General features: G+C 35.8%; 1 protein-coding gene across 4 annotated transcripts in view; it reads right to left on the reverse strand.

The window, feature by feature from the left end:
- Positions 1–14,512, reverse strand: part of cabin1 (calcineurin binding protein 1) — a 120,793-nt gene that overhangs the window by 78,841 nt on the left and 27,440 nt on the right. The window contains exons 27-28 of one of the 4 annotated variants that reach the window (XM_039772098.1): positions 13,184–13,255; positions 7,566–7,657 (exon numbers count right to left, since the gene is read on the reverse strand). In XM_039772098.1, coding sequence (XP_039628032.1) covers positions 7,566–7,657; positions 13,184–13,255 — 164 coding nt within the window. Of the gene's footprint in view, positions 1–7,460; positions 7,658–13,183; positions 13,256–14,512 lie in introns of all 4 variants that reach the window. The other 3 variants (XM_039772096.1, XM_039772099.1, XM_039772097.1) reach the window with 3 other exon arrangements.

Here is a 14,512-nt window from a genome sequence, read left to right on the forward strand (position 1 = left end):
GTTTCACTGTAAGACCCAGTCTAGAATTTTCATGAATTCTGCATAAGTATGTATACTTAATTTAATAAAAAATAAAGCTTTTTATTTAAATACACATAGAATAAACAATCCCGATTGAGTGAAGTGCAACAGATATTGATAAACCAGTTTGAAAGTGTGGCTTACTGTAATGCTAGGTGCTTTACCTCTAGCAATCTAAAGCTACAGCATAGATGATGCAAGCAAATATAGGGACAGGACACCAGCTGTATTACATAAACTGTGTCTGGCAAATATTCACCCCATCAGCTTATCATGCACATTCAATGAAAAAGCAAGTTGTGTCAGAAGCAAGCAGGCAGAGAACAAGCAGGCAGGTAGGTAAGTAGGTAGGCAGATAGAAAAAAGGTAGGAGTTTGAAAGGTCTAAGTGTAAAATAGGCAATAAGGCTGCAAAATTACAGAACTGTCCGGATATAACACCAACTTTAATTGCAAATAAATAAATGAAAAAGAAAAAACAAGATTCATGATTGCTGTCAATTATTTTTGAAATCTGGCAATGAAAGCCAAAATGTCAGTCTTACCTACTTTCCCTTTGCAATACTAAGAATTATAATCTATACATCCAATGATGTACATCTTAATTTGTTTACTTAAATCTCTAAACATTAAATGCAATTTATTATTTGTAGTCATCTACAAAGACCATATTTAAAAATATTATACCTGTTAAGAACACTTTAAATTAAGGAAACGTTTTACACATATAAAAGTACCAGATAAAATAATAAGAACTTAGATATGTATACAGCAATGCATTAAATGCACAACATGAAGGAAATAACAATGCTGCATTTTCAAGTCTAATTAAGAAAACTACAAACCGGATTCCAAAAAAGTTGGGACACTAAACAAATTGTGAATAAAAACTGAATGCAATGATGTGGAGATGGCAAATGTCAATATTTTATTTGTAATAGAACGTAGATGACAGATCAAACGTTTAATCCGAGTAAATGTATCATTGTAAAGGAAAAATATGTTGATTCAAAATTTCACGGTGTCAACAAATCCCAAAAAAGTTGGGACAAGTAGCAATAAGAGGCTGGAAAAAGTAAATTTGAGCATAACGAAGAGCTGGAAGACCAATTAACACTAATTAGGTCAATTGGCAACATGATTGGGTATAAAAAGAGCTTCTCAGAGTGGCAGTGTCTCTCAGAAGCCAAGATGGGTAGATGATCACCAATTCCCACAATGTTGCAGAAAGATAGTGGAGCAATATCAGAAAGGTGTTACCCAGCAAAAATTGCAAAGACTTTGCATCTATCATCATCAACTGTGCATAACATCATCCGAAGATTCAGAGAATCTGGAACAATCTCTGTGCGTAAAGGTCAAGGCCGTAAAACCATACTGGATGCCCGTGATCTCCGGGCCCTTAAACGACACTGCACCACAAACAGGAATGCTACTGTAAAGGAAATCACAGAATGGGCTCAGGAATACTTCCAGAAACCATTGTCAGTGAACACAATCCACCGTGCCATCCGCCGCTGCCAGCTGAAACTCTACAGTGCAAAGAAGAAGCCATTTCTAAGCAAGATCCACAAGCTCAGGCGTTGTCACTGGGCCAGGGATCATTTAAAATGAAGTGTAGCAAAATGGAAGACTGTTCTGTGGTTAGACGAGTCACAGTTCAAAGTTCTTTTTGGAAATCTGGGACGCCATGTCATCCGGACCAAAGAGGACAAGGACAACCCAAGTTGTTATCAACGCTCAGTTCAAAAGCCTGCATCTCTGATGGTATGGGGTTGCATGAGTGCGTGTGGCATGGGCAGCTTGCATGTCTGGAAAGGCACCATCAATGCAGAAAAATATATTCAGGTTCTAGAACAACATATGCTCCCATCCAGACGTCATCTCTTTCAGGGAAGACCCTGCATTTTTCAACAAGATAATGCCAGACCACATTCTGCATCAATCACAACATCATGGCTGCGTAGGAGAAGGATCCGGGTACTGAAATGGCCAGTCTGCAGTCCAGATCTTTCACCTATAGAGAACATTTGGCGCATCATAAAGAGGAAGGTGCGACAAAGAAGGCCCAAGACGATTGAACAGTTAGAGGCCTGTATTAGACAAGAATGGGAGAGCATTCCTATTTCTAAACTTGAGAAACTGGTCTCCTCGGTCCCCAGACGTCTGTTGAGTGTTGTAAGAAGAAGGGGAGATGCCACACAGTGGTGAAAATGGCCTTGTCCCAACTTTTTTGGGATTTGTTGACACCATGAAATTCTGAATCAACATATTTTTCCCTTAAAATGATACATTTTCTCAGTTTAAACTTTTGTTCTGTGATTTATGTTCTATTCTGAATAAAATATTAGAAGTTGGCACCTCCACATCATTGCATTGTTTTTATTCACGATTTGTATAGTGTCCCAACATTTTTGGAATCCGGTTTGTAAAAGCATTTAACAAATTATTAAAAATAATAAATTCACAAGGAAATCTCAAAACCTAGAAACATGCATGCAATTGTATTGGTCATCTTATTATCCTGGCGGTACAAAAAAACCTCAACACTCCTCTCCTTCTATTTATGCTGTCATCAGCCAGCAGATGACACAAAGTACAATACAGCACAAAATTGAAACAAAACAAATACAAATGGTAAATGTAGGTTATTATTATGATTCGAGTTAGATTAATGGCAAGTGATGACATTAATCATTACTCAAAATGTAACTACTCTTACAACCTACATATTGTAATTTAACAACAATGGATCTAACTGCATTTCACTTTATCAAGTATAATGTTTTATTTTACTCTGTACATATAACAATAAACTTGAAATTGAACCTTAATATAAACCTATCATAAATGTAATTTAAGCTCTTCATATAATGATGCCACTCTTAAAGAAAAAAAACACTTTTTAACACTAATGTCAATTAATAAAGGTGATTTGTTAAATATGTTCCAAAATAAAACAGGCGTTCTTTATGCAGTGGCATGCATAAATGATTGCTTCATTGTTCAGATCGATACAGCAGTCCAGCCAGTGTGCTTTGAAATATTTGCATTATGTGTTGGGTTAGAACAAAAGGTATGAATTAGGCCAATGGTGTATTTGTGCTGAGAGTCCCAAAATCTGATGACATGCAAGCGACTAACAAATGGCTCTTTTATTACCTTGTAAAACAGTAGTTTCCCTGACAGGTGCAGTTATGTTGTCCCTAATCTAATGGGTCACCTAAAATTCTTCATTTCTTTATTACTTAATGCAAGTATAGACGCATGATGTAGGTAAACATTATGAATTTAAGTAACAACTCAATAGACGTGTGACATACCGTATTGCTAGAGCAAGACGTCTAATATAAGAAGACAAAGCGGCATGGATGTTACATACAAATTACTTATTTTGCGAGTAGTTCATGAGTGGAAATCTAGCAAAGATGACCTTTAAAACTGTACATTTGTGCCGGTGGAGAATATTTCAGCTAAAAATTATTGGAATTAATATTATTTCAATTGGTTGTACATTAGACATGTGGAAACACAGTAGCCTAACTTCACTTAGAGACAGGGGATTCCCACTAGCACAACTGACATTACAATCATGAGAAAATTTTTATTTGATGTGGTTATTTGTTGTTTGTAGATTTACACTATGGCAATAAACATTGTATTCTACAGATAACCACCACATCGATTGATACTCGCCTAAAAGAAAAAGCCTGAATGCCAACTGAATTACAACTCAAAGACACACGACATCCAATATGGTGTTCCACAAGGCTCTATCCTGGGTCCGCTGTTATTCTCAATCTACATGCATCCGTTAGGTCAGATTATCTCAGGGCACAACGTGAGCTACCACAGCTATGCTGATGACACACAGCTGTACTTATCAATAGCACCTGATGACCCTGTTTCTCTTGATTGACTAACAAAATGTCTGACTTGTATCTCAGAATGGATGAATAGCAACTTTCTCAAGTTAAATAAAGAGAAAACTGAAATCTTAGTGATTGGCAATAATGGACACAATGAGGCTATTAGAAATAAACTGGATACATTAGGATTAAAAGTCAAGACGGAGGTAAAAAGCTTAATTGTTGACTGTAATTTGAATTTTAAATTGCATATTCATCAGACCACTAGGACAGCATTTTTTCACTTAAGAAACATAGCTAAAGTTAGACCTTTTATATCACTGAAAGATGCCGAGAAATTAGTTCACGCGTTTGTTTTCAGTCGACTAGATTACTGTAACGCACTCCTCTAAAGACTACCCAAAAAAGACATAAATCACTTGCAACTAGTGCAGAATGCAGCTGCTAGAATCCTAACTAGAAAAAGAAAATCCGAGCACATTTCTCTAGTTTTGATGTCGTTACACTGGTTACCTGTGTCATTCAGGATTGACTTTAAAATTCTGCTTATGGTTTATAAAGCCTTAAATAATCTCGCCCCATCTTATATATCGAAATGTCTGACACCTTATATTCCAAATCGTAACCTCAGATCCTCAAATGAGTGTCTCCTTAGAATTCCAAGAACAAAACTTAAAAGAAGTGGTGAGGCGGCCTTCTGCTGTTATGCACCTAAAATCTGGAATCGCCTGCCAATGGGAATTCGCCGGGCTGATACGGTGGAGCACTTTAAAACACTACTGAAAACACATTACTTTAACATGGCCTTCTCATAACCTCACTGTAATCAAAATCTTGATACTCTGTATATCCAACTCATTATAATAACTATTCATGGTTATTGCGCCACCACCATCTACTCAAAGCACCGTGATGTTCCAACAATGATGGATAGATTAAAAGCCAGAAGTCTGTATGACCATCAATATCAAGTGACTCCATGAGAACCCTAACTACAAAGAGGACTATTTCATTTATGTTAGGTAGAATGCCCAGAGGGGACTGGGCGGTCCCGTGGCCTGGAACCCCTGCAGATTTTATTTTTTTTCTCCAGCCGTTTGGAGTTTTTTTTTCCTGTCCACCCTGGCCATTGGACCTTACTCCTCTTCTATGTTAATTAATGTTGTCTCATTTTAATTTCTTATTTTGTCCTTTATTTTTCTTTTCTTCATTATGTAAAGCACTTTGAGCTACTTTTTGTATGAAAATGTGCTATATGAATAAATGTTGTTGTTGCAACAAGGACAATAAAGGCTTAGGGAATCCATATTTTTATGACAGACGATAATATATCATTTCTTTTCGAATAGAAATAGAATTTTTGATTTTTTATTTTAGAAGTAATCTGATAAATATGTTCTTGATATCAAAACTAAATACATCCCATACACCTTGGTATTCTTTCCTGTAACCAAAAGAAATATTACAAGGAATACAAGGAATTTCTGTAAGTATGTTTACAGAACTTTTTCAAGGTTGAATGTTACACTTGTAAACTCTGTACAAAAAAAAAAACTTTCTAAAACAAAACTCCATTGTGTTTTTAAAAACTATTAAAATGATAGCATAATGTACAAATCCCTGATGCTTGCACACAGAGTAGTCAATAGGTCAAGCACTTGGGTATATGGAGAAACTGAAGTGGTGCTATGCTCCTTCTTGACCACTCAGGTCTGCCAGGGAACAGCATCTGGTGATGCCACCTCTGTGTGGTATTAAGTCTCATTCCAGACTTTTCCTGTGTAGTTCCTAGTTGGTGGAATGAGCTCCTTACCTCCATCTGAACTGCTGACCCCCTCAATGTATTTAAAAAGCAACTGAAAACCCATCTATTCTGTAAATATCTGTCTAATAAATTGAAAATAACTTGTTCTGTTATCTTTCTTACTGTTGGTTTAATTTGTTGTTACATTAAGTTTATTTGCTTTATCGATTGTTAATCTATGTTTTTAAGTTTATTAGATATTATATCTTTTCACTTGTGGAAATCAACTTTTGTTACCTGTCCCATGACACTTCCTGAACAAACAGGCCCTAGCCTAATGTTACTCAATTATGTTTACCTCCTTTCTAAGAAGGATAAAAGCATCTGCCAAGCAAATAAATACAAATTTGCAATAAACCAATCAATAAGCTAAGATCACAACAAGCCCCTTAAACTTATTGAAATAGATCATAAATCAAAATATTTACCTTTAAATACTTTGAGAAAACTATTTTCTCATTTTAAGCATATTTTTTAAAGTATAATAAGTACCTGGTAATATATGTTTACAGTAACACAGCTGTATCTGTGCCACACGGGTACCTTGTGGTGTCACCCGATGATTGGGCAACTTCTCCAGGAAGACTCAAAATGACTAGTGTCCTCAGTGTAACCAGGAACTTCATAAACATATGAGTCTAACATTACCGATCATGTGGGCTCCTCAAAATATAAATCCGCCTCCCCATAATTATTGATCACCTTTCTCATACGCATACAGAACATTTATTCACCTAACACCTGCCTACCCAGAATAATATAACTGCAGGCACCTCTTAAACAATTTAAAAAGGTATGGATTGTCTCTGGTTCATGTCCTGTTGACTCGGCATCCAATTCCTTCTAACTTTGTCACTGCCTTGCTAAACTGAACCACCAACACAAACCATAAAAACATTAAGGTATAATAATGTAGTAAGCAAAATCTAAAAATATATATACTTCAAACATATAACATTCTCAACATAGTAAAATTAAGGTAACATACTTAATAACCATACTAACATTACCAGTCAAAATCTGATGGATGAAGTCTCACAAAACAAATACACTTTTTTGCTTTTTCATTATTGTCTAAGCACTGATAATTCCTTGTAGAAAAAAAATGGATTTACTTAGAGTATATTAACAACTTGCCTAGTAAAGTACATTATGTACTTTTATAGACTGAAGTGGACAAAGCCATCAAACAATGTTTAAACCCGAGTTTGTACATTTACTGTAAAATATATTTTTTGCAAAAGGTGTCAATTTTGTCCACTCACACAAAAATTATAAAAAATAATTTTATATATGGGGACTTGCATGTCGCCACAAACTAATTATCTAAACAAAGCAAGAGGAGAAAAGTTAGTGCCAAACAGTATATAATAACAAGGTGTGTTACAAGTGCATTGGTATATATATTTAGTTTTTAATTAAACATTTGGTTTGAACATAAATAAGTGACCAAAATGCATAACAATCTGTCATTTGAAAGTGTTATGGTATGTTAAAATAAAGTGATACGTAAAAGATAAATGCTCTGCGATAGAGAAAAGACTGTTTCCAAAATACTAGTTAAAAAATACAAACAAATCCACTATAGTTAGTAATGAATAATAAAAAGCAGCCTTATTGCCCACTTTAACACTTTCCTATTACCCACTGCAGACTGTTTCATTAAATACGTTTCGCCTCCAAGTGACATGATCATTACAGCTGCCCCACCCCAGTGATCAGAAAAGCACCTCCCTGGAGTGGCAGTATCTATAACATGGACTATACCATCAGCCACGGCCTGCTCCTGCTGCTGCTGCTGACGACGTAGGGTTTTACGTTTCACGTAATCGTGGTCAACTGGAGTGGCTGTGTAAGGTGGGGAAGTCAGACCTGGACCAGTGGATGGCAGGGATGTCCCTGGACCTAGTGGCGTTCCTGTCGACGAATGAGAGTCATCATCATTCCCTGACAAAGGCTTTTCCCTGTGAAACAGAAAAAAAATAAATATTGTCTACACTGACTTTAAAATATTGAAATGAAAGATAAAGAATATTTTAAAAATGCAAATAAATAAACAAAGAATTCATTTCAGCTTCAGACACCAATAAAGCACTTTGTGTTTTACAAATATGAAGCACAGTGAAAGCAATACAATAAAAAAACAATGACAGGAAAAATGAGGGCGCAAAGACTAAAATACACATTATGGGTTGGTATTTACAAAGCTAAGTACAAGACATATTTGCTTTATTAAAGAAGATACATTTTCCAGGGGACATTTAAATAAAAAAATTCCAGAAAGAAATGGTGATCATCATTACCTTAGGATATAAATCAAACAAAGTTTAAAAGAAAAAAAGAATAGTCAGGACCTCAGGAGCAAAAGATAACAGGAAGAACAACCAGTAAAAAGCCTAGTTAGAAATTCTGTTCTGAGGATTATAAGCAAAAATGTCTGGAAAGTGCTACGTTCAAATGAATAAACAGACGTTGTGTTTAAAAAAAAAAAACAAATCATCAGACCATACAGACTGTATTGCTTTAGTGTTCTTTTTTTCTTCATTGTGACTTTAAATATGAATTGTTGAAAAGATCAGGTCAAAAACCTACTGTATAAAAAGACAGTTGCTGTGGTTCAAGATGCAGTTATGAATGAGTGTGTGTGTATGTATTATAATAAGGACAGTCAACAGTGTCTTGGACAAATATACAAGATTTACATTAGTAAAAGATAGCCACACTCAAATAAACAAATCACTTGTGAAAATAAAAATATAGGCAACGTACTGAATGACTGGGCTCAAACAAATATATACACACACATAAATACACAATATAATACATACACACACCACACCATGGATGAACTGTTGAAGACCACAATATAAAGGAATGAGGCCACAGAACACTAAATTAATAACCTTCACAGATATTTCCAAGTATTTGGATCTGGACTAGAAGTCTGCAGTTGGCAATCAAACACTATATAAAGAATTTCTGGTAGAACTGCTGCCACAAGTTCATTAAAGTGAAAATTATTTCTGAAAATCTAACGATGGCTTTGGAATTATTTTTAATATTACTTAAGAAATACTTCATTCAAAGGAACTCAGTCTTTTGTTTTCAAGAAAGTGCTTTCCTTTGATCAGTCTTTATTGGAATATATCAGAATTAAATATATATATCAGAATTACACATGATATCCAATATGGTGTTCCACAAGGCTCTATCCTGGGTCCGCTGTTATTCTCAATCTACATGCTTCCGTTAGGTCAGATTATCTCAGGGCACAACGTGAGCTACCACAGCTATGCTGATGACACACAGCTGTATTTATCAATAGCACCTGATGACCCTGATTCTATTGATTCACTAACACAATGTCTGACTAGTATCTCAGAATGGATGAATAGTAATTTTCTCAATTTAAATAAAGAGAAAACTGAAATTTTAGTGATCAGCAATAATGGATACAATGAGGCTATTAGAAATAAACTGGATACATTAGGATTAAAAGTCAAGACGGAGGTAAAAAGCTTAGGGGTGATTGTTGACTGTAATCTGAATTTTAAATCACATATTAATCAGATCATTAGGACAGCATTTTTTCACTTAAGAAACATAAGTAAAGCTAGACCTCTTATATCACTGAAAGATGCTGAGAAATTAGTTCACGCGTTTGTTTTCAGTCGACTAGATTACTGTAATGCACTCCTCTCTGGACTACCCAAAAAAGATATAAATCGCTTGCAACTAGTGCAGAATGCAGCTGCTAGAATCCTAACTAGGAAAAGAAAATCAGAACACATCACACCAGTCTTAGCGTCACTACACTGGTTACCTGTGTCATTCAGAATTGACTTTAAAATTCTGCTTATGGTTTATAAAGCCTTAAATAATCTCGCCCATCTTATATATCGGAATGTCTGACACTTTATATTCCAAATCGTAACCTCAGATCCTCAAATGAGTGTCTCCTTAGAATTCCAAGAACAAAACTTAAAAGAAGTGGTGAGGCGGCCTTCTGCTGTTATGCACCTAAAATCTGGAATAGCCTGCCAATAGGAATTCGCCAGGCAAATACAGTAGAGCACTTTAAAACACTGCTGAAAACACATTACTTTAACATGGCCTTTTTATAACTTCACTTTAATCGTAATTTAACTTAATCCTGATACTCTGTATGTTCAATTCATCATAACAACTATTCATGGTGGCTCTAAAATCGGTACTGACCCCTACTCTCTTTTCTGTTTCTTTTTCCGGTTTCTTTGTGGTGGTGGCCTGCGCCACCTCCACCTACTCAAAGCTTCATGATGCTCCAACAATGATGGACGGATTAAAAGGAAGAAGTCTACGTGACCATCATCATCATCAAGCTCTTCCGTGAGAATCCTAAATCCAAAGAGGACTGTTTCATTTATGTTAGGTAGAATGCCCAGAGGGGACTGGGCGGTATCATGGTCTGGAATCCCTACAGATTTTATTTTTCTCCAGCCGCCTGGAGTTTTTGTTTTTCTGTCCCCCCTGGCCATTGAACCTTACTCTTATTCGATGTTAATGTTGATTTATTTTGTTTTATAATTATGTCTTTCATTTTTCTATTCTTTAATATGTAAAGCACTTTGAGCTACTGTTTGTATGAAAATGTGCTATATAAATAAATGTTGTTGTTGTTGTTGTGTTATCAGTAAAACAGTCAGCTGAGTAAAAGGCAACCATGCTATTTATCTGACAGGAACATGTTGCTTGGTAAAATCATGACAATTTACCAAGCACTAATTTAGGAAGTTTAAATAATATATAAATTGTGCCTACACATAACTTCACTTTTAGTCCACATATTCTGGTGTGAGCTGCTAAGCTAGTCAAGATAAATAATCCTTTTACTATGTTATGGGTCAGAAGTGGGTTTTACCCAGTTTACTTGCCTAATGTATCGTCTGTACAAGGGCGGTAAAAGTAGACAAATAATTTACACAAAAGTTTTATCCAGAACTTGGTTTAATGTTTAAATTTCAAGGTTCTCGTGAAGGACACAAGAAGATGCTTTATCTAGCCAGCGTAAAAGGGGATGGTTTTAGAGAGAGAGCTAAAACAAAAAACATTTTGTTCTCATTTTTAATTAGACTAATTTACTAATTTGTGGGAAAAAGTACAAAACATGACACGATAATCACCACACATAGGAATGCTGTTTGTGGTTGGTAAACATTACAGACTGTCTGGAAACAGCCATCCTTTCAACTGTTTTGACCCTTGTTGTTTAAATTAAATTAAACTAAAGACAATAACTCATTACTGGAGACTTTTGTTTGTTCTGCTTTCAGTCTGAGATCTAGTCATTTGTATTTTGATGATGCATCTCATTCCTCTCTACAGCTTTTTAAGCATGTAAAATCAAACCAAGTGATATTTTTTCTTCGGTTTCACACCATTTTCTAACTTTACCTCAAGTTTAGGTATCACGTTTGACTGTTAGTCATAGGTGAGAGTCAAGTAACCATTTGCCCTTTAAATACAATAATAATGTCAGCAATAAATAAAAAAGCAGACATATTTTAGAAGCTAATAAAAGCATTATTTCTGGATTTGTATTAAAAAAAATAATTAGAAAAAAGTGGGCAGGTCAATCTGCTGCTTCTAAATCTAAATCAAACAATTCCTACTCTTGCTGAAAAGCAGACTGATGTTAAAACATTTTGTAGCTTCGATTCATTTTCCACCTTTCTCATCTCAATGTAAATTTCTTGAATCAAAATAGGAATTTTCAATTCACTATTCCAATACTTACATATATCACTGTATATACAGAACATTATGTTAAATTAGAATTGCCAAAATGGATACTTAACACATTAGTAGCACTGGACAGAAGGGAGTCACAAATACATTACAAAAATGAATTCACTTAACCTTTTTTGTCCACAGAAAAGCATAACAGTGATGTTCCCTTCCCCTCCAAACAAAAAATAAGTAAATAAATCATAATTTAATAATCATCACTATTACGCAAAAATGATTAAGGTCCATCCATCCATCCTCTTCCGCTTATCTGAGGTTGGGTCGCGGGGGTAGCAGCTTAAGCAGAGAAACCCAGACTTCCCTCTCCCAGGCCACTTCTTCTAGCTCTTCCGGGAGAATCCCAATGCGTTCCCAGGCCAGCCGGGAGACATAGTCCCTCCAGCGTGTCCTGGGTCTTCCCCAGGGCCTCCTCCCGGTTGGACGTGCCTGGAACACCTCACCAGGGAGGCATCCAGGAAGCATCCTGATCAGATGCCCGAGCCACCTCATCTGACTCCTCTTGATGCGGAGGAGCAGCGGCTCTACTCTTAAGGTGTAGTTAAAAAATGTCAGTAGAGTCCAGATTCTTTTAAGAGCACAATTAAATAATTAACTAAATAGTAATATGGTGACCTTATTCGTATAAGCATTGACAAAAAAATATATTTACCAAAGTACAACTAAACTACAAAGTCCACTGGTTCATTGTCCCAGTGTTACCGGCTCTCAACAATTGATCAGAACACAGGCCTTTCATGTAGTGATGGTGAAATAAAATGCTGTACACAAACATTCCAGATAAAAAACTTTATTGGAGAGCAAACCTTTAAGGCAATGCATCACTCATTTAGTCCTAGCTAAGAAACAGCTGCCAGAAATTCTTTAATACAATTTCAGCTTTCTTGGAAAACTCTTTTCAATTTTGAAAGGTATTTCAGCAACCTTCCAATACTACATATACTACATATAGATATCCTAGTATAACATTATTCAAAAAATCTTCTTCTTCTTTCGGCTACTCCCGTTAGGGGTTGCCATAGCGGATCATCTTCTTCCATATCTTTCTGTCCTCGTCATCTCGCTCTGTTACCCCCATCATCTGCATGTCCTCTCTCACCACATCCATATACCTCCTCTTAGGCCTTCCTCTTTTCCTCTTCCCTGGCAGCTTTATCCTTAGCATCCTTCTCCTAATATACCTAGCACCTATCTTCTCTGCACATGTCCAAACCAACAGAATCTCGCCTCTCTTTATTAAACAGCTTTTGATGAAAAAAAATATATATCTGGGTCGCATACCACCATTTAAAGAGCTTAAATCTATAGTCCACATTTTAAAGCAACTATCCACAATGAAATAAATCAGTGAACAGACTACCATTAGTACATTGTATTTTTAAGACTTTCCTTATCTGAGCATGATGTGCCAAGCTACATGCATTTAGTGACATCACAAAAGCTGTAATGTGTGGCTCCAGACCATGAATGAACTACCCAAAGGCTGTATGACCAAAAATCTATGATATGCAAGGTATGGATTTACGGGCCCAAAAAAAGTGAAATCTCTGCAAACATTTGGAAATGCAGAAAGTGACATTTTGGGCAACTTTTGAAAAATAACTTTTTTTTTTTCCATATTTTGAAAAAACATAACACATACTAACAAACTCTAACAGCAAAAAAGGACATACAAAATTGCACGACATGCAATACAAAGAGCTCACCAGGGTCCTTCATACACCTTTCTACACTGATTGCGTGTGGTGCTAACAGACCTCTTGCGATTCACCCCAGGTCTGTAGTAATTTGAAGTAGAAGCAGTCAAGTCAGCAATCCAGATGAAAGGGGAAAAAGAAAAGCATAAACCCAACACAAAAAGAATAAGCAATATGAATGAAACTTAAGGCAAAAAAGGGAATTATAAAAAAATAAAAGGCATGTTTGTTAGTTTAGAAGTACCAGACACATAACCTATTATTTTGGGTTGCTGAGACAAGAAGGCATTGCATAATGGTACAATCAGCTAAGCTAAACACCAAATGATTGTTCCGCTGGTAAAACTTTTGTTTTTATAGCTAGCCATTAACATTTTTTGCATTTCTGGTCAATTAAATCAGACAACAGTAGCCACTTTTATCAGTTCTTCCTCAGCAGGAACATCAGCACAAAATGTAAGTCATTTTTAAAAGCTATAGCTGTAGAAGAATATTTTAATCAAAAACAGGACTAAGAAAATGCCATTCAACTTTCCAACAGACACAATTTTATCCTGATGTTGCAGGCCACTAGTAATTGGTTTTAGACTCTCAAGGAGAGAAAAAAAAAGTTTCCCTAAGAAGCAAATTTACTTAATTGAATCAAAAGGGGGAACAAAACAGGATACATTTCATCCATTCCATTCATTCATTTTCTGAATTTGCTATATTCAAACTGGTGAAATGTGAAAAAGAAATGTAAAGGAGCACTATGTTATTTCCAAATAAAAAGCACACATCGGGTTCACAGGCATCTGTTAAAACTACCCACAGTGTGCGGTACTTGCTGCTATGCACTGTGGCACTAAGTCCCAGAATTTTCAAATGTATTTAAAAAACAGGGCTAGGGACGTGACTGGTAAGAGAGCAACACTGATTTTACACAGATGTGTATGGAAGAAAATCATCATGTAAGGAAAAAGGCACCAGACAGGCCTGTCATGAAGGATTACACCATGTAGGAAAGGAAAACTTTATTGTTTCTCTTCCCAAATGAAACCATGAATGTTGACAAATTTTTTATCTGATGGCAAAATATCTAAAACCTATTAGCCAACAGCTCATGTGATAAATAGGACTCAGAATTTAAAACAACCCTACACCAAGAAAAAACATTCAAGGCCGTTCAAAACCAATAACCACTGAGAAAATCTTAAAAAAAGCACAGCAGATGCTGCCTTTCTGTGCTAAACCTAATGGGGGCCTCTAGTAGTCAGGAGTATCACACACGTGTATCTGTCTTCATGCATTCTAAACCAAAAGGCATAAAACAAACTATTTCCACCCAAGACCACAGAA

Source organism: Polypterus senegalus, chromosome 12 (assembly GCF_016835505.1).
Source record: "Polypterus senegalus isolate Bchr_013 chromosome 12, ASM1683550v1, whole genome shotgun sequence".
NCBI lineage: Eukaryota > Metazoa > Chordata > Cladistia > Polypteriformes > Polypteridae > Polypterus > Polypterus senegalus.